The following is a 22,031-nucleotide window of genomic DNA, read 5'->3' on the forward strand; positions in this document are numbered from 1 at the left end:
ACATATTCAGAAATTTGGTTGAGGGCATACTCACTTTTTGCAAAAGGCTCTGAAAGAGAACCCTGGAAGTCAGCAAAGGAGGCAGCTGTGAACTCACTATGCTACAATGCAAGAGACAAACATTTTACAGCACGGCACATTACAGGGATGTTTCTTCATTACATTACTGCAGTCAGATATGTCAATCATGCAAAGCCTTCCTAAAATATAGTCCTAGCAGAGATCAACCCTTATCACAGAAAAGTAAAGATGGTCAATGCTCACGTAAGGATTGTGGATGGAGACACGTTAAAAGGGTTATACACAAAATAGTAAGTCATCTTCTAAAAGGGTAACTTACTGATGACTGAGGGTCTAGCTGCAGTGATGCCTAGCGAGCCTCAGTACGGGGCTCTGGGACCTATTAACTGGATTTCACAGAGCCTCAATGTAAATGGAACCATGTCTTTGGGACAAGCCAGAGCATTCCTGAGAAAATGTAGTTTGAAAAATCAGCCAAGGTCATAGGCAAAGATAACACTAGTCTCACCCCACTTCCGGACTGCTTTTATCAGCACTTCTAGAAATGATTGACATGTCTCCGGCTATGTACACACATGGGAGAAACGGGTCAACTAGGACACTGTGGGAAGATGCCAACCAGGGATGGTGATGGACTAGTCTCTTCTCCCTACACTATACAGCCAGTTCTTCATACTAGGTTCTCTCTGAAACACCAGAGCATTTCAGAAAAAGATATACCTTGTGGCAACCGTGCAGTCAGGCTCTGATTTAAATGGGGTAATACTTGTGGGGTTGATGTCACTTTTCTACTGTCTGGTGACATCAAGCCCACAGTTGTAGTCGTTAGGTGAGTATAACTGTTTGTTATTTTTAAATAAAAGACTTTATACTGGCTGTGTGTTTATTTACAATATAACTATACGATTAGTAATAGAGAGGCGTCTTATAGACCCGGAGCATGGGCATCTCATTAGCTGAAAACTTCTAACACTGATTAAACTGTTAAAGGGTTTGGGAAAAAGAAAAATCAAGCTCTCAGAAGGCAGTACACCCGAGATCATTGAATGACAGAAAGTTTGTGCGTACAAACAATCTATAAACAGATCTGCTGTGTGTCTCTTATTGATTCATAAATGTGCTATTTCCTGCATAGGACAATGTTGCTTGCTAAGTTACTCTGACTTTAAAGAAAAAATAATGAAGATCTAATGCAGAAGCTTTTTCAAAAAGTTAATAATAAAAAATGACAGGATTAATCACTTGTCATACCGGTTTTTATACATAATGCAGCCAGCCAGTATATGGGGAAAGCGTTGACATGTCTGCAAAATGAGTGCGGCTTTCAGCAAGAGTAGTGGATCAACCTGCAAATTAAAAAAAAAAGTTTTATAGTTATTTTATTGCTATTAATTACTATCTTAATAATGCAAATGTGACACAGACAATAACATATACTCACCGTTTTACAGTTAAAGATTAAAGATGGCATCAAATGTGAAAACGGCAGATAGGTTTATGTGTCCTCTATGGGAAGGGGAAAAGTAAAGGCCCCATGCACATGAGACTAAATAATTTGGATAAATCCTCTGACATCAGATGGATCCGATAACAGTCTAAGGTATATGGGGGCCTCCTGACCTTTTCCCAGACACATGATAATAATCTTTAAATCTTTATTAATAATAACCTTTATTTTTATATAGCGATAACATATTCCGCAGCGCTTTACAGTTTGCACACATTTTTATCACTGTCCTCGATGGGGCGCACAATCTAAATTCCCTATCAGTATGTCTTTGGAGTGTGGGAGGAAACCGGAGTGCCCGGAGGAAACCCACGCAAACACGGGGAGAACATACAAACTCCTTGCAGATGTTGTCCTTGGTGGGATTCGAACCCAGGACTCCAGTGCTGCAAGGCTGCAGCGCTAACCACTGAGCCACCGTGCTGCCCTACACGATGTTGTGGATGAGAAGGATTCCTCACGTTCCACTGTTGGCGGCTGATTTTTTTGTTCTCCAGGCTATAACTTTCAGACAAAAGAGTCTGGCAATGACTATCCTTGAAAACACAGAAGCACTTGACCGACGCAAGCGGTCTTGTGTATGGGAGAGATAGCTGTTGGGCGAATGATCTATTGTGTATGGTGTGCTTAAAAGATGCTGCCAGGTTCCTCTGGCAGCAGCTTATCTGCCTGTAGAACTGTGGGGACGGCCGAATTCATTCAAATCAATCAATACTTATCTCCCCTGACATCATCTGTAGAGAAACTGTTGGGAGACCACTATACACATTAGATGGTTGGCAGATCTTAACAAAATCATTGGTTTCGGACAACTTTTAGCCGTGTATGTTTGCGCTAAATTGATGGCCTCTAGATAAAATGATACAGATGGACAATACATTATAAGTAAATATAATATGACTGCAATCACAGCATATATGATATTGATCTCTATATGGTGGGGCCATACTTTAGTTTTATCCACATGGCTGAGGGAATTGAAGATCCTGTGCAGGTCGGAGGTGTTCTGGATGTGTTCCAGGTAAAGATTCCATTCCTCGCTCAGCTCCACCTGAGAACGAACCTGAGAAGAAACCCAGCAAATGAAAAAAAGTGTATTTTCCAAATATTTATTACCAAGTTCAAAATTATACTCCTTTCTCTATATACACTCCTCAACATCGAAATTGCAACACCGAGGAGAAATTGTGGATTTATGGAAACCAATGGTCCAATAGACATGTTAGTGATATGCAAATGATGAAAAAATGGAAACAAAATATTCTGCAGATGGAAATTGGAGGCTGGAATGAGTCCCGCTTTTTGTCTTGGACGCAATGATAGCTACTGTAGAGACTGAATTGGAGACCACGTGGGCAATGCCATGAAGAGACCTTCATGAGTGAAAGTTACTCCAGTCCTACTCCCCGGATTACGGTGGGGGGGGGGTGGCATAATGTACGGTAACTGGACCCTTCTAGTCTTCATTCCAGGAATACTAACAGCTAAGCGTTACATTGACTTGGGATGGAACCAGTGATACAGCCATATTTTTAAAGTGTTCCAGGAGTCGTTTTTCGACAACTCCACAAAGTCGCATGTAGCTTGTGCTACTGTAAGCAGCCTGTGTGGCCTAAATGTCCAGCCATAATCATCTCTGGACTAAGGGGTGGACATCTTGCAAGTGCAGCGGCACTAGGATCAGAGGTGCAGGGGGGCCCGCCGGCACCAGTAAGTAATGCAGGTGGATGTGTGTCCGAGGACGCACATTCAGCTGAAATATATTGCAGCAGAGGGAACCCACTGGCTCTCTGAGCAGCAATACATTCCGCCAGCCAATCAGAGACCAACAGCTGACGTTGGCCGTGACTGGGGTGCATGACAAAGCCATGGTGGTAACACCGAAGTCAGCTGCCTGCTATAGAAGAGGACCCCACATGCCGTGGGAGAGAGGGGGAAAGCGAATAGCATTGTTTGTTTTCATCTCAAGATCTCCTTCTCTACTCCCCCCTTATCTCTTCTTCCCACAACCGCATACAAGACTTTTCCCGTGCTTCCCCCATACTCTGGAACTCTCTGCCACAACACATCAGACTCTCACCATCAACGGAAACCTTCAAGAAGAACCTGAAGACCCACCTGTTCCGACAGCCTGCAATAATCCTCGGTCTACTGTACCACCGCACAACCTGCTCTACCCTCTCCTACTGTATCCTCACCCATCCCTGTAGACTGTGAGCCCTCGCGGGCAGGGTCCGCTCTCCTTATGTACTTGTGTATCCCTTGTCTTACACATGTTTATTATACTTGTCTATATTTCCCCTTTTCACATGTAAGGCGCCATGGAATAAATAGCGCTATATAAATGCATAATAATAATAATGCATTACACAACAGGGCACATAGGATGAGGGATATATACTTTATACCAGGATGGGAGACATGTATACCAGGATAAGGAGATATGCAAATTGTCTCTTTGGAGAGGAAGAGGACTAGAACTCTAGTGCCACCTATTGGAAGTAGCAATCCTAACAGTCAATATCGACCCTTTAACGAGCCTTGTCACATGACTTAGGATGACAATTTGCACATATCTCAGAGGAGCATTGCGGCTTAAAAGTCTCTTCATCTCGGCATGCTTGACATGTCACTCTCCGCAAGGAGAAACGTTTCCCCTTGGATTCCGGTCAGACAACTCTCACTCAAGTCAAACCAGATCTCACAACTGAGGAGGTGCAGTACCACTAAACAATGTCTGCAAATTGAGATTCTGGTTTTGGCTTTTATCCTAAGTCATGTGACAAGGTATACTTGCTATAGGTGGCACTAGAGTTCTAGTCCTCGTCCTCGCTGAAGAGACAGTTTGCATATTTCCCAGAGGAGCAACGCAGCTTAAAAGTCTCCTCATCTCAGCATGCTTGACATGTGACTCCGCAAGGAGAAATGTTACCCCTTGGATTCAGGATAGGGAGACGAATTCTAGGATGGGATTAGGAGCATATATATCAGTTTGGGGCACATTATACCAAGAAGGGGACTCACATGGGGGACATTATTTTGGAAAGGGCCTCCCCTATTATGTACCATTCTCTTTAGTCATATAAGGGGCGGTCCCTTATTACGTAGCATCTTCTGTTATTTACATAGTATTCGGTCTTGCTTTTTGTTTTGCTTTTATATAGCATCGTCCCTTACATAGCGTATTCTCGTTGTTTTGTTAGTCACAGCATCCTCACAGTTTTCTCTTTTTAGACATAAAATGACTGCTGATAGACCGGTCTTCTGGTCAGATGCTGCTCTGTCAGCCCACTCCATCAGAAAAGAAGCTTTCCCATGCTCCATCAGAAGTAATATGGCAATTTACAGAGGGGGGACTATGTAAGATATATATCATGGTTGCCATAAAAGGAGGGTGGCCCAAACACATTTATTACACAGGGCCCCCAAGCTGTCAGTGTACGCCCCTGTCTGGACTTGTCTTCCATCAAGCACATCTAGGACGTCATTGGTTGTCAATTGCAAAAGTGAGCTACCAGCAGTGGATCTTGATAATTTACGTGGCTGATTGCATTTAGCTTGGCAGAACATTCTCCATACAACCATTAATAACCTCATTGATAGCAGCCTAAACTTGTAAGTGTGGGGAATTCTGAGCATGGCGTTCATAATCTATGCTAAATAGGTTTTTGAAAATTTTGTTACCTTTTTTTCAAATTTCATTCCATAATTCCATGAGTTTTCCTTCATATTGTTGCAATTTCAATGTTGAGCAGTATAGTTAAAGCAATTACAAGCAAAAATATTCCTGAAAGCTATTCGTGAACTATTATTTTACTTGGTATGTCTGCTGAACACGCATCTTAATTCAGAATACTCACTGAACCCCTGAACCCTCATGCATTGTTCACCCTGTTTTTACTTCTGATGTCTGTACTCTGATTTTTCCCCTGACTATAATTCCATGTATCATACTTCAAATTGACTGTATGCATATTGATATACACAGGCTCCTCACACCTAGTCTTATCTGCCCATCCTGTCCTACCTCTTTCTTTAACTCTGATGCTAGTCAAATATTCCATTAACTGCAATCTGATAATTGCCTCGTGCTGTGAACCGTCCTCCTCCCTTCCTCACCTGGCTTCATTTCATGGACATTTGAATGGTATAAGTTTGAATAAGCAGGTCAGATATGACATCATTTGAAGTGATCGATGAGAAATATACCAGAAATAGTCCAGAAATCGGTGAGACGGTAAGACTAACCACTGCTTTTTTACTTTACTTGCCTTTTTTTTTTTTTTTTTTTTTTTTTTTTAACCCTGCCCTTCAACCATGCTCACACTTGCCATCACCGTTTTTGCTCCACTAGTCTTCACTCTCCTTCGCTATCCCCAAACCCCTGCAACCTTGAACCAAATAACAATCACCCCCTCTCTCTTACCCCCCACCTCACTTCATCTGCAGACATACTCCTTAACCTCAAACCTCTCCTACTAAAATACAATACAAGACAATCACTCTCCTTCACCCACCTGCTTTCTCTTTCTCTGCATCTCCTCACTGCTGGTGACATATCCCTCAATCCTGGCCCGCCCTGCCTCATACATCCCACTAATCCCCACCCCTATCTTTCTCACACCAAGAGAAACTACTGCAATCCCTCAAACTTAAAACCTGTGCCACTGACCCCCTCCCTCCCGCATCCTCCTTCTGGAGCACTTTGGAATGCTAGCTCCATCTGCAACAAGCTCCACGTGATCCACGACCTCTTTACCTCCCTCAAACTTTCCTTCCTGGCCCTCACTGAGACCTGGCTGACACCCCCTGACACGGTCTCCCCAGCCGCACTGAGTTATGGCGGCCTCCACTTTACCCACACCCCTCGTCCTGGCAACAGACAAGGTGGAGGAGTGGGTTTCCTCCTTTCTAAACAATGCTCCTTCAACCCTATCCAACCCCCACCCTCCCATATCCTCCCTTCTTTCGAGGTTCACTCTGTCCACATTTACTCTCCCACTAATCTCCAAATGGCTGTCATATACCGACCACTGGGCTCAGCCACTGCCTTCATCGACCAATTCTCCACCTGGCTCCTCCACTTTCTCTCTTCTGACAACCCCACCATCATCATGGGGGACTTCAACATCCCCACTGACACCCACCAGCCTCCAAACTCCTGTCACTTACCTCATCCTTTGGACTTACTCAGAGGTCCTCCACAGCCACCCACACAGATGGACAAACATTAGACCTCATCTTCACCTGCCTCTGTTCCCTATCTAATCTCACAACCTCTCCCTTCCCCCTATCTGACCACCATCTACTCACCTTCTCATCCTTGTCCTCCTCACCTGCCCCCTATGTCCAGCCACTAGCACATCCTCGCAGAAACCTCGCACAGCTAGACATCCACAGACTCTCAGACTTTCTTCTACCTCTGTCCTCCATATCTTCACTCCACAACACGGACAGTGCCACCGCTTTCTACAACGCCACCCTCACATCAGCCATAGACTCAGTCGCTCCTCTCATGCATGGCAAAGTGCGACAAACCAATAGGCAACCCTGGCACAACAACCTCACCAAAAAACTTCGACAAGCATCCAGGGTCGAGGAGCGGCGTTGGAAGAAAACACGCCTGCCAGACGACTTCACTGCTTTCAAACAAGCTACACTTGCCTTTAAATCAGCCCTCACCTCTGCTAAACAGACCTATTTCACAAACCTTGTATCTTCATTATCCCACAACCCTAAACAACTGTTCAGCACATTCAACTCTCTCCACCCACCACTGCCACCTCCAACTCCCCTCATCTCTGCTGAGGACTTTACCACCTACTTCAAAAACAAGATCGACCAAACAAGGCAAACCTTTACAGTTCCACCACCCCAACCGCTCCACATACCAGACCTCTGCCCTTCCCTAATAACCTCCCTCTCCAACATCACTGAAGGAGAGCTTACTCATCTCCTTTCCAAATCACGCCTCACCACCTGTGCACTTGACCCTATCCCTTCCCACCTACTCCCCAACCTCACTAACATGATCATTCCAGCCATAACCCATCTCTTCAACCTATCCCTAACTTCTGGTACCTTCCCCTTTGCCTTCAAACATGCCACCATAACACCCATCCTCAAAAAATCAAACCTTGACCCAACTGCTATGCCCAGCTATCGCCCCATATCACTGCTCCCGTTTGCTTCCAAACTCCTCGAACAGCATGTTCATGCTCAACTTTCCTCCCACTTCTCATCTAACTCCCTCCTTGACATCCTGCAATCAGGCTTCCGCAACCACCACTCCACTGAAACTGCCCTGACCAAAATTACTATTGACTTACTCACAGCCAAAGCTAACAGACAGTTCTCCATCCTCCTCCTTCTTGACCTGTCCTCTGCCTTCGACACAGTTGACCACTGCCTACTGCTACAGATTCTCTCTTCCCTTGGCATAAAAGACCTTGCCCTGTCCTGGATTTCCTCATACCTTTCTGACTGCACATTCAGCGTTTCCCACTCCCACACTACCTCCTCATCCCACCCCCTCTCTGTTGGAGTCCCCCAAGGCTCTGTCTTGGGGCCCCTACTTTTTTTCCCCATCTATACTCTTGGCCTAGGACAACTCAAAGTCCCATGGCTTCCAGTACCACCTGTATGCAGATGACACTCAGATCTACCTCTCTGGCCCAGATGTAACCTCTCTGCTGTCCAGAATCCCGGAGTGTATCAGCCATATCCTCCTTTTTCACCTCTCGCTTCCTGAAACTCAACGTAGACAAAACTGAACTCATTATCTTTCCTCCGTCTAACGTATCTTCCCTACCCGATCTATCTATTATGGTAAACGGTATCACGCTCTCTCCCGCACCTGAAAGCCGCTGCCTCGGAGTAACTCTCGACTCTGCCCTGTCCTTCAAACCACACGTCCAAACTCTTGCCACCTCCAACTCAAAAATATTTCCAGAATCCGTCCCTTCCTCAGTCCTCAATCCACTAAAACTCTTGTACATGCCCTCATCATCTCCCGCCTTGACTACTGCAACACTCTCCTCTGTGGCCTCCCTGCTAACTCTCTTGCACCACCCCAGTCTGTCCTCAATTCTGCTGCCCGACTAATCCACCTCTCTCCTCGCTACTCCCCTGTCTCTCCCCTCTGCAAATCCCTCCATTGGCTCCCAATTCCCTAACGAATCCAATTCAAACTACTAACACTGACCTACAAAGCCATCCACAACCTTTCCCCTCCCTATCTCTCTGAACTAATCTCCCAATATCTTCCCTCACGTAATCTTCGATCCTCCCAAGACCTCATACTCTCCTCCACACTTATTCGTTCCTCACACAACCGCCTCCAAGATTTCTCCCAAATATCCCCTATCCTCTGGAATACCATGCCTCAACACGTCCGATTATCCACCACCCTCGGATCCTTCAAACAGAACCCGAAAACCCATCTTTTCAGGAAAGCTTACAGCCTGCAATGACCATTCTGCCGCCTCACCACCACCAGAGCTGCTGCACCCCCGACCTTCTGTCTCTTCCACACTATCCCGTAGAATGTAAGTCCGCAAGGACAGGGTCCTCTCCCCTCTGTACCAGTCCGTCATTGCATATTTGTTTGCTGTTATCGACATCTATAACTTTGTATGTAACCCCTCTTCCCATGTACAGCACCATGAAATTAATGGCGTTATATAAATAAATAATAATAAATAATCTAAGTCCAACAAAAGCAAAATATGTCTTATGCTAAGAATTACCCGATACGCATGCCATAATGGTCCATTGTAAAACCGGAAGAGGCCTATCAGATCCTCCAAGAAACACTTGCACGTGACATCAGAAACCTCTACAGAGCATCCAAGGGCCTGAAAGAAACAAGTGCAAAGATAAAGAAATGCTATAAAACCGAGATTTAAGCCTTCCGATGACTCATTTAAAGGGGTTGTCCCCTACAATTCTGCAGTTACTATGTGACAGTAAAGAGAAAACAGCTGCACTCTGGGAAATTTTGATTTTCAATGCAAAAAATTTTTTTTATTGAAGACACCACAGGGGAATAGTGCGTTGAGGTAACATTTCAACCCTATGTCGGGTCTTTTTCAAACCTCACTTAAAGCACAAGAGAAAAAGGAGCAATCACGGCAGTATGAATATGCAGGAGGGGCTAAAGTGCCATATGTAAAAGTCTTATTAAAGATGGTATTTAGGAGGCTGACCTAGCGCTCCTAATAATAGGGGTAAATCCTGATGACGGCTTTGCTTTACTAAATACTTACCCACAAATATTCCCCGTGCACCTGGATCGCAAATTTTTGTTTCCGCAACCGGATAAGATTGGGCGGAGAACTGGAAATCTCAGTCAGGCAGCGAACAACCCCTGCTATCTGCCCGCAGAGCAACTCCTGCTGGTCAATGGCGGTCTGGAAGCACAGAAGATCAACACATTAGTGCATATAGTAAGGTCTTATTGTAGAACAGCTCTAATTACAGACACAGTAATGGACTATTAGAAAACCAGGCAAATAGCACATGCCATGAATTCAGCATGCTGAATTCCACCCCCATAGAAAGGCTGTAATGGCCATGAATGATCAGTTTTCCCAGAAGCTTACAGAATGTCACAAGGCTTCATGTGGGAATGAAACACTTCATCTTTACTGTTTAGTCTTTGTTAACTTAATAAAGAAGATGATCTTGAAATGTCACTACAGTGGAACCATGCTGGGAAGAAAAAGCTCTTCTTGTTTCAGTAGAAAAGTCACATTAATGATACATAATACAGTAAGGTTTTACAAGATGGAAAGCACAGGAAGCAATGACCACAGAAATACTGGGACTTTAAAATATGCAGATGCCTCTTGTACCACTTGTAACATTCTGGCCACATACGAGGGGCGATCCAAAAGTAATGATAATCGGTTATTTCTATTGCACACAGAAATTAAAATAAAATGTTTTCTTCTCTCTTAGGTACCCACTAGTCCAGGAAAAAAAATCACTTAAATAGGCCACGATTCCTGGGAGCTACATTCATTTGAATATGAACTGCCAAGGAGTGAACATCAAAATGGAAAAAAACGAGCTCAGAGCTGTCATCAAATACCTCTGCTTGAAAAAAATGTCTACCAAAGACATACACAGCGACTTGGTGGAAACATTGGGGGACTCTTCTCCTCCATATTCCACAGTTGCACGCTGGACCAAGGAATTTAAGCTGGGAAGAACATCGACGGAAGATGAACATCGCGAAGGACGCCCATCCACGTCCCTCAATGAAGAAAACGTGAAAAAAGCTGAAGAAGTTGTGTTGGCAGATTGAAGAGTGACTATCAGGCATGTAGCTGAGGTCACAGGGATCTCATATGGCAGAATTCAAAGAATCCTTGCAAAAGAGTTGCATATGAGAAAGGTCTCCACGCGTTGGGTGCCAAAAATGTTAACCGACGAGCAAAAGAAGAAACGAGTCGACATTTCAATAGCAAATCTCGAAAAGTTCCAAGCAGACAAGGAGAATTTTTTGTCACGTTTTTTGACCATGGATGAGACCTGGATCCACCACTTTGATCCCGAAACTAAACAACAATCGATGACATGGAAATGAGCCAACGAACCGATGCCGAAGAAATTCAAAGTGTCAAGCTCAGCAGGGAAGGTTATGGCGTCCGTTTTTTGGGACGCTGAAGGAATTATTATGGTGGACTATTTGGAGAAGGGAGCCACTATTACGGGCTCCTACTACGCAGAACAAATTAGAAGATTGCGGGAGGCTATCAAGGAGAAAAGGCGCGGCAAACTGCGGGCTGGAGTGCTGTTTCACCAAGATAACGCACCGGCTCACAAAGCTGCACTTGCCATGGCTACCATTCAAGAAGCGGACTTTGAACTGGTGGAACACCCCCCCTATTCGCCAGATCTAGCCCCCAGTGACTTCTCTTTCCTCGGCTCAAGGAACACCTCCGGGGCAAGAAATTTGACGACAATAGCGACGTGATAACCGCTGTTGGGGAGTTTTTTGAGGGTCAAGATCAAGAATTTTTTTCGAAGGGAATTCTAAGTTTAGAAAAGAGATGGACTAAATGTATAGACTTGTTGGGAGGCTATGTAGAAAAAACCGGATTACTTACCGGTAATACTCTTTTGTAGAGTCCACGACAGCACCCACTGAGAGAGGGGATCCGCCCCCGGAACAGGAAACCCACAGAGAGATAAATGGGGCGGTCCCCCTCGCTCCCTCAGTTTGTGTTACCGAGAACAACGGAGGAACCGCCATACATGTTTTAGTCAAACTGTTTGGGCGATTCATCTATCTTACCCCTATGCAGTTTTAAGCTTACTAAGTTTAATCACATATCTAACTTAAATCATAATCTCCACCACCAAGGAGACCCATGTGTGAAAAAATTCTTACGGGAGGGAAGTGAGCGGGTACTGTCGTGGACTCTACAAAAGAGTATTACTGGTAAGTAATCCGGTTTTTCCTCTTCGCCACGACAGCACCCACTGAGAGATTTCCAGAGATAATCACTTGGGCGGGCACACCGTGTTAAGGACTGATCTACCAAAAGTTAGATCCTCGGTAGAGGACAAATCTAGTCTATAGTGACTATAAAAGGTAGATGGAGAAGACCAGGTTGCAGCCTTACATATTTGTTCAATTGGGACGTTCGCCCTCTCGGCCCAGGAGGATGATATGGCTCTAGTAGAGTGCGCCTTAATCCCCAGTGGAGGGTCTTCTCCTTTTGTCAGATACGCCATTGTGATCGCATCTCTAATCCATCTGGATATCGTGCCTGATGTAACTGCAGACCCCTTCCTGCTGCCCTGGAAGGAGACAAAAAGAGACCTACTCTGCCTCCAGGGACTGGTCCTATCTAGATAGGCTAGCACGGCTCTCTTCACATCTAAGGTGTGATATTTCTCCTCGTCCTGTGTTGACGGGTTCTCATAGAAAGAAGGTAGGCATATCTCTTGAGATCTATGAAATTTAGTTGCCCGTTTGGGCAGGTAGGACGGATCCGTCTTTAAAATCAGACTGTCTCGTGTTGTTAACCGGAACGGTGGGTCTACTGATAAAGCGTGAAGATCACCCACTCTCCTGGCCGATACTAAGGCCACCAGCATAGCCGTTTTCAATGAGAGGCACTTTACTGATGCTGAGCTTATGGGCTCAAACGGTGCCTGAGTGAAGGCATCCAAAACTAGAGTAAGGTTCCACGCTGGTAGTCGAGGCACATGCACCGGTTCTGCTCGTTGACAGGCCGAGATAAACCGAGTCACCCATCTATTTGCTGCCACGTTATAGTTAAACAGGGCTCCTAGGGCTGACACGTGGACCTTAAGAGTGCTTACTGAGAGTCTAAGCTCTCGGCCTCTTTGTAGAAACTCTAGAATGGCCGTAATGGGTATTTCACCAGCTAGTTTTGTTGGGTGAAAGGCCAGGAACTTCCTCCACACCTTAGCATATATTTTTGTCGTGGACTCCTTCCTGCTTTGTAGCAGGGTATTGATTAGGTTCTTTGAGAAACCCTTCTGCCTCAGTAGCTCCCTTTCAAATTCCAGGCCGCTAGGTGCAGGGCTTTGGCCTGTGGATGGTAGCAGGGTCCCTGCGAGAGAAGATTCTGGTGCAGCGGCAGGATCCACGGGTCGGTTACCGACATGGCTCTCAGCCATGAAAACCACGGTCTTTTTGGCCAAAACGGGGCTATCAAGATGACCCTCGCCCTCTCCTGTCTTATTTTCCTGACTACTGTTGGTAGTAGCACCATCGGAGGAAAGGCATAGGCTAGTTGGAATGCCCAGGGTGCTTGGAGGGCATCTAGAATATCTGGGTTGTCCGACCTGTAGAGAGAAGCAAACCTTTTTACGCGCCTGTTGGCTCTGGTTGCGAATAGGTCTATCTCCGGTCTGCCCCATTCTGACGCTATCATTTCGAAGACGTCTCTGCTGAGGACCCACTCTCCCTGGTATAGGGCCTGGCGACAGATAGTCTGCTCGGGAGTTGTCTACTCCTCTTATATGGAGCGCTGACAAGGAGAGAAGATGGACCTCGGCCATCTCCAGAATCTTTCCCGCGATAGACATCAGGCATTGACCGCATGCCTCCTTGCCGGTTTATATAGGCCACTGCGGTGGTATTGTCTGTCTGGATCTTTACGTGGGCGCCTCTTAACTGCGGGAGGAAGTGAGATATCGCGTAAAAAATCGCTGTTAGCTCCTTTACATTAGAGGAGGCCTCTATTTCATTCTCACGCCACCAGCCTTGTACCATGTGCTCCTCTAGGTGGGCTCCCCAACCTAAGGGGCTGGCATCCGTGGTGAGTATCTTGGAGGGAGTCACCCACCACTGTACTCCCTTCGATAGATTGGAAGGAATTAACCACCATTTTAGGGATTCAACCACCTCGGGCGATAGGGACATCTTCCCTTCCAGCCGCCCCTGCAGTCTATCTCCTGCAGAATAGCCCACTGTAGTTCTCTAGAGTGGAACTGAGCCCATTGCACCGCTGGAATGCACGATATCAGTGACCCCAGCAAGGACATGCCCTGTCTCAATGATATTACGGGTCCTCCTGTAGCATTCTGTACTTTGTCGATTATGGCCATTACTTTGGCGTTTGGCAGAAAGCACTCCTCAGTTACGGAGTCTACTTGCAGGCCCAAAAACCTTTGACAGGTCACTGGCTCTAGTCTGGATTTCTCAAGTTAATTAGCCAACCCAGTGTTTGTAGGGATGAGATAATCCAAGCTATTCTTGCTTCACACTGTGAAACAGAATTCCCCACTATGAGTAGGTCGTCTAAGTAAGGGACAACTAGGGTGTCATTCAGCCTTACATACGACATTACTTCCAGCATTAATTTGGTAAATACCCGAGGAGCCATGGATAGCCCGAATGGCATTGCCGCAAACTGGAAATGCTGAATCCGACCTCTGAACCAGACTGCTACCCGCAGGAACCTCTGGTGCCCTCGATATATGGGGAGATGGTAGTAGGCGTCCTTTAGGTCCAAGACCGCCATATAACACCTGGGAAACAAAAGCTTTATTGCAGACTTAATCGACTCCATTTTAAACGACCTTAGTCTTAGGAAGGTATTAAGTTTCTTTAAATTTATTATAGTCCTGTAAGAGCCATCTGGTTTTGGGACTAAGAATAGAGGAGAATAAAAGCCCATCCCTGTTTCGTCGTCTGGGACCTCCACTAGGACCTGTTTAGTTAGCAGTACCGCAATCTCCATCTCCAGTGCTTCCTGCTGTGATCGGGACTTCATAGAAGTCAATAAGAAGGAGATCGGTGGATACCGAACGAATTCTAATTTTAGGCCTGATGATACAATACTTAGGGCCCACGGGTTTGATGTCACCTTCATCCATTGGCGGCTGAATCTTAATAGCCTGCCACCTACCGGTGTAACGGTTTTATCGGGATCTGTCTCCTCTGAAGGGACGTTTCCCGAATAGGTTGCCTCTTTGCTTGGGGTCCTTATTTCCCCAGCGGTCCTGGGGTCTAAAGTCTTTCTTTTTACCGAACGGCGGCTTCCTGTAGGCCCTCCTGTTGAACTGAACATACGGGTTAGGGAACCTCTTCTTCCTCTCCCCCGCTTTTGTCAAAATCTCATCCAGTTCCGTACCAAACAGGTACTTACCCTGGCAGGGTATAGCACACAATCTAGTTTTTGTTTGTGTGTCTCCTTTCCACCCCTTCAACCATAAGGCCCGCCTGCCTGCATTGGTCAGTCCTGCCGCTCTAGCCGACAACCGGAGAGAGTCCGCGGAGGAGTCGGAGAGGAAGGCCGCTGCTCCCTTAATGAGGGGCATAGAGGAAAGAAGCCTACTCCTAGCTACTCCATTCTTAATATTGTCCTCCAAGTCGTTCAGCCACACCAACATAGATCTTGCCGTACACGTGGCTGCTATTGCGGGCTTAAAGGCTGCCGTACAAGCTTCCCAAGATCTTTTGAGGAATGTATCGGTCTTACGATCCGAAGAATCAGCCAAAGTTCCCGAATCCTCCACCGGCAAGGAGGATCTAAGGGAGGTAGAGGCCACTGCCGCATCCACCTTGGGGGCTCTCGACCAGGCCGTTAACTCCTCATCGTCAAAGGGATACTTACGCTTTGACGTTAAGGGGAGGAAGGTCCTCTGACCTTGTTTCTCCCATTCCCTCTTAACTAGGTCTTTTACAGCTGGGACCACTGGGAATGCTCGGACCTTTTTACGGGAAATACCCGCAAACATTATGTCCTGAGGGGTCTTGGGGTCCTTACTCTCCGGCAACCCCATGGTATTTCGGACAGAATTCACAAGATTACTGACACTGTCCGTGGGGAAACACGTCTGATCCTCGTCCTCTGAGGAAAGGTATTCCTGGGACTTATCGGAATCTAGTTCTCCGGTATCTGACGGCGACCTTGACGCCAGCGAGACTCCTCCTTTAGATGAACGTATTTCTCTCACGGAGGAGTGACCCCCTAGACTACTGGAACCGCCTAAGGCCCGTAGTTCCTCTCTTATCATTGCCCAGATATCCTCCTTCTTTCGTGAGGATTCTTCCTGCAAGGCCTCCTCAACACATGATTGGCATAATCTCTTTGGGTGGCCATCCGGGAGGGGCTGCGAACATAAGGCACACTCTCTATGTTTCGCCTTCTCTGTTCTTTTAGCCTAAAGGGGGTATGGACCAGAAAGAGAAGGCTATCAATTATCTAACCTGACCAAAAAACACTCACCCGTGAATTTCGTCAGCAACTACCGGCTGCGGTGTCCGGGACCCAGGCTGAGGCGAGGCATGGGACGACTTCTTTTCCTTACGTTTCTTCTCTAACGGCTCATCTTGCCTGGAAGGCCCACTGGATTCCTTCCTAGAGCTGCCACTTCTTCTGGTGCTATTGGTTCTCCTCGTAGCACTGCTCTGTCTACTGCCAAGTGGGGATACCACTAGCTGACCTAATGGGAGCGAAGCTGGGTCATCTAAGGACGACATGACTGCGCACTAGCGCTGTGTCTGTGGCTTCCTTTTAAAGCCTTTGCTATAGCTGCTCCTCCTTCTCTTCTTTTTTTTTTTTTTTTTTTTCCCCTTACTGCGCATGCGCGGGCGTTGTCCCGCGGTCTCTGCCTTCGGCCTGATCCCGGAAGTCCTCCTTCACTTCCGGGTTGCCTCTCCTGGAGCGCTGGGTCACCGCAAATGAAAATGCGGCCGGCGACACCGCGCGTCTGCGCCCCCCCCTCCACGCCTTCTCCTGCCGCAGGTATGACTCCCAGCAGCGCCGCTCAGCACACACCGCACAAGCCCTTCTGCCACTCTGGGGGGGGGGGGCGCGCGGCCTCAGTACGCCCGATGGCGTTTGTAATGCGTCTACCCCCTCGGGGGTAGCCATGCCCCCAGTGAGCTTTGGCACCACTTTCGCCTCCAGCCTCACCTGAATTACACCAGCTCTGGGGGGGGGGGGGAAATACACCTCTCCGCCCGACGCTGCCTCCGGTCCTGGGGCCCCTGCTGCTCATATTCTGCACGCAGGCGGCTACCAGACCAGGCATCCTCTTCTGCGGGTTCCTTTCCAGGAACAGGAAACCAAACTGAGGGAGCGAGGGGGACCGCCCCATTTATCTCTCTGTAGGTTTCCTGTTCCGGGGGCGGATCCCCTCTCTCAGTGGGTGCTGTCGTGGCGAAGAGGAAAATAAAACATTTTTTTGACTACGGTATATTCATTGTGTTTATTATTGATTATCATTACTTTGGGATCGCCCCTCATAGCATGCCCCCACATATAACACTGTTCACACTGCTACATTGCCCTTGCTGTCAGGCAGCTTCATACTTTCCCATAATTACATATTATACTCATTGCACTGTGGTTACAAAAGAATTTCTGCAGTATTCAAGGTTCCTAAGAGCACAGTGGCCTCCCTAATTCTTAAATGGAAGAAGTTTGGGACCACCAGAAGTCTTCCTAGACCTGGCCGTCCAGCCAAACTGAGCAATCGTGGGAGAAGAGCCTTGGTGAGAGAGGTAAAGAAGAACCCCATGATCCCTGTGACTGAGCTCCACAGATACAGTAGCGAGATAGGAGAAAGTTCCACAAAGTCAGCTATCACTGCAGCACCCCACGAGTCAGACATTTATGGCAGAGTGGCCAGACGGAAGCCTCTCCTCAGTGCCAGACATATGAAAGCCCGCACAGAGTTTGCTAAAAAAAAAAAAAACACATGAAGGACTCCCAGACTATGAGAAATAAGATTCTCTGGTCTGATGAGACGAAGATAGAACTTTTTGGTGATAATTCTAAAATCAGGTACTGCTCATCACCTGCCCAATACAATCCCAACGGTGAAACATGGTGGTGATGGCATCGTGCTATGGGGGTGTTTTTCAGCTGCAGGGACAGGACGACTGGTTGCAATTGAAGGAAACATGAATGCGGCAAAGTACAGAGATATCCTGGATGAAAACCTGTTCCAGAGTGCTCTGGACCTCAGATTTTGCCAAAGGTTCACCTTCCAACAAGACAATGACCCTAAGCACACAGCTAAAATAACAAAGGAATGGCTTCAGAACAACTCTGACTATTCTTGACTGGTCAAGCCAGAGCCCTAACCTAAACCCAATTGAGCATCTCTGGAGAGACCTGAAAATAGCTGTCCACCAACGTTCACCATCCAACCTGACGGAATTGGAGTGGATCTGCAAGGAAGAATGGCAGAGGATCCCCAAATCCAGGTGTGAAAAACTTGTTGCATCATTCCCAAGAAGACTCATGGTTGTACTAGCTCAAAAGGGTGCTTCTACTCAATACTGAGCAAAGGGTCTGAATACTTATGACCATGTGATATTTCAGTTTTTCTTTAATAAATTTGCAAAAAATTCTACATTTCTGTTTTTTTCTATTCAGTCAAGATGGGGTGCAGAGTGTACATTAATGAGGAAAAAAATGAACTTTTTTGAATTTACCAAATGGCTGCAATGAAACAAAGAGTGAAAAATTTAAAGGGGTCTGAATACTTTCCGTACCCACTATATTTTCCCTGCATGTTTTTTCTGAAAAAAAAAATGCAGCACTTTACTGTCCCAGCAGTCATCAAGTTTTCCGAAATCACACGCACTTGCATATTTCTTTCTTGCATATCTGAAGCATTTTCACGTATACAGAATGTCAATGGTTTTGGCGTTTTTCACGGATTCTTCTAAATGGAAAAAGCATTTTTTTTTCTAAACGCATGCAAAAACAAGGGAAGTTTACACAGCATTTTTCCTGCCAACGCATCAGTAATTGCAGCAAATTGTTCTGCTGCAAATACTTAGCATATGTGCAGTCTGTAAGTCTTTCATGAACACAACTATATATAAATCCAACTGACCCTTAGAAATAAGAAAAAAATAAAGGGGAACAGGCGCCGCGCACGATCTAAGTGTAGTAATAACTTGTTTCTAAATTGCATGCTATAATAGTTGCATTCGCCAGAAACAAGTGAAAGGAGGCATAAGCAGGATCCCGCAGGAATCCCGAGGAGGCGGACTGCAGCTCGACCAACTCGGCTCACGGAAGGCTTTAAACGACCGTGGTGAAAGCAATCAGTAGACAAGGAAAACCCAGTTAGTTGTCGGCGCTTCCGTCACAAGATTCTCGAGCATGTAAAATATAATCACTTATTTAGGAGTTACAGGATAAAATTGTAACACCTAAATAAATGATTATATTTTACATCCATGAGAATTTTCTGATGGAAGCGCCGACAACTATCTGGGAATTCCTTGTCTAATGAACACAACTATGTATTGGGTTCATGTGAAGACAAGTTCGCCGCCATTTTTTTGTCAAGGGAATCTGTCAGTAAGATCAACCGCCTGTACGGTCATGATATCAGCAATCTAATATCCTATTCCCGTGAAATCCACGCTTTTCTTAATATGTAAACGAGCTGTTAAGATTTAAGGGCCGGACATGGATCTCCTTGAGAATCTGCCTCCAGAGACTATTTTAATCCTTTCGGGCCAGGGCCTCTTTTCGCCTTCGTGACCAGGCCAAAGTTTACAATTCTGACCACTATCCCATTATGAGGTAATAACACTGGAACTCTTCAGTGGATCAGAGTAATTCAGGGATTGTTTTTTGGGACATATCGTCCTTCATGATAGTGGTAAAATTTGTTAGATACGAATTGCGTTCATTTCTGAAAATACTGGAAATCTGGTGAAAGTTTGGAAAATGTTGCAATTTTCAAACTTTTAATTTTTATGCCCCACAAAATAGTTAACAAAATACTTTTCCCACGTCTACTTTACATCAGCACAATTTTTGAAACATAAAAAAAAAAAAATAGGTAGTTAGATGGGTAAAAAAATTGAACAGAAATTTCTCCAACAAAATTTACAAAAATTCAGTTTTTTAAGGACCGCATCAAGTGACTTTGGGGGCCTATATGACAGAAAATACTCAAAAGTGAAACCACTCTAAAAACTGCACCCCTCAAGGTAATAAAATGTTGCTTTGACCCCAAAGTTTATAATTTTCAAAAGGGGTAATAGGAGAAAAGGAACAGTACAATTTCTCCTGAATGCGCCAAAACCCCATAAGTGGTTGAAAACTGCTTTTGAGGAACAGTTCAAAGCTCAGAAGGGAAGGCGCACCGTATTATAGGGCAGATTTTGCAGTTATGGGTTGCAGGTGTCATGTCAAATTGGCAGAGCCCCTGAGGTGCCAGAACAGCAGAAACCCCTATAAGTGACCCATTTGACAAACTACACCTCTCAATGAATGCATCTAGGGGTGCACAGATTATATTGACACCACAAGTGGGTCACAGAATTTTAAACCATTTGGTTGTGAAGAAAAATATAATCACATTTTTACCACAAAAAAAAAAAAAAAAAGTCATCCACAGATTTTACATTTTCACATAGGAAATTACTGAGTAAAAAGGCATTAAAATTTGTCTAACAATTTCTGCTGAGTGTGGCAATACCCCATATGTGAATGTACAGTACCACTTAGCCACATGGTGAGACTCGGGAGGGAAGGAGCACTATCTGACTCTTGGAGAATAAATTATCGCAGAATAGTTTGCGGACTCCATTTGGGAGCGCAGAATTCACTGGATTTCATTTGGGTGGCAAGGAGTCAAAGCCTTTGTGCTACCAGTAATGTGGAAGCCCCCTATATTTCCGTTAACAGATGATAGACCTGAGTGGGGACTTCCTTTTTTTTTCGTGGGAGTTGAAGCTTTTATTGGGAACATTTTACATGTTTTGGATTACATTTATCCGGTACTCTACACTGAGCACTTACATCTGGGTTTCCATCTATATCTCAAAGTGGCATGATTCAGATGAATCCATTCATTATAATGAGTTACTCTGGACTCTGTTCAGCGGTGTCCTCCTTTTCAGAAGTGCCCAAAACTATGGTCAACCACGCTTTTATGCATGCCTAAAGACAGATACCGCTGGAACATAGAGCACACAGTGTCCACAGTGCCTACATCTGCAATCTTCCGCCAAGGGTTCCATCTGAATCACGGATTTCAGAGATTTACATGGAAACCCTGGTGTAAGCACTCAGCATAGAGTGCAGGATAAATGTGCGTCAAGCCTTAGGCTAGGTTCACATTAGCGTTTGAGTCCGCAGTGCATCATCCGCATGCGCAAACGCATGCAAAACGAATGTTTACGCAGTGTTTTTTATGCACATCATCTTACGCATGATGGGAAAAAACGCTGCGTGTGCATGCGTTGTTTATGCGGATGCACTAGATATGACACCAGACAAAAATGGGCGTCTCATGGGATTTCTATTTACATTTTGAAGAACGCATGTGTATCAAACACATGCGTACGCATGTCCTTGCGTACCAATGCGTTTTTTTGACGCACTCATCCTCATGCCTGTGCATACTTGACAGATTCTTGACGCTTCAAAAAATGCAACATTTTGCATTTGACGGACACCACCGCACACCGCATGTCCCTGTGTACACCATGCTAAATATATGTACGCATGACGCATGCGGATCTATGCGGATCAAACGCTACGCACACAAACGATAATGTGAAACCAGCCTTAGTGCAATCTTTGGGAGGCAGAAAGAACAAATCAACAGCATGTGAAGAATTTCTTTTATTTTTTATGCCGTTCCTTGTGCGTTATTAGTGATTAGGCGACTTTATCCTTCGGGTCGGAGCGATTACATCGATACCAGATTCATTTTCTTTTTTTATGTTTGACTACTGTCACACACTAAAAGATGCTATTTATACAAAAAACAACGTTTTTGCAGTCATATTTTAAGAGTTATAATTTTTCCATATTTTGGCCCACAGTCATGTAAGGGCTTGTTTTTTGTGGGATGAGTTAGCGTTTTTATTGGTACCATTTTCAGGCGCATAACATGTTTTGATCCCTTTTTATTCAGATTTTTGGGAGGCAGAATTAACAAAAACCAGCAATTCAGGAATTGTATTTTAGCTTTTTTTTATGGTGTTTATCATGTGGTAAAATTGACAAGGTAGCTTTATTCT

At 45.4% G+C, this 22,031-nt stretch overlaps 1 protein-coding gene across 3 annotated transcripts in view; it reads right to left on the reverse strand.

Moving 5' to 3' along the window:
• HPS4 (HPS4 biogenesis of lysosomal organelles complex 3 subunit 2) overlaps positions 1-22,031 on the reverse strand; it is a 71,973-nt gene that overhangs the window by 41,752 nt on the left and 8,190 nt on the right. For all 3 annotated transcript variants that reach the window (XM_073582666.1, XM_073582667.1, XM_073582665.1), the window contains exons 4-8: positions 9,796-9,939; positions 9,277-9,384; positions 2,478-2,591; positions 1,273-1,367; positions 35-101 (exon numbers count right to left, since the gene is read on the reverse strand). In XM_073582666.1, coding sequence (XP_073438767.1) covers positions 35-101; positions 1,273-1,367; positions 2,478-2,591; positions 9,277-9,384; positions 9,796-9,939 — 528 coding nt within the window. The remainder of the gene's footprint in view (positions 1-34; positions 102-1,272; positions 1,368-2,477; positions 2,592-9,276; positions 9,385-9,795; positions 9,940-22,031) is intronic.

The sequence above is a fragment of the Dendrobates tinctorius genome, unplaced genomic scaffold (genome assembly GCF_039654945.1).
Source record: "Dendrobates tinctorius isolate UK_male_01 unplaced genomic scaffold, ASM3965494v1 ptg000073l, whole genome shotgun sequence".
Classification (NCBI taxonomy): Eukaryota; Metazoa; Chordata; class Amphibia; order Anura; family Dendrobatidae; genus Dendrobates; species Dendrobates tinctorius.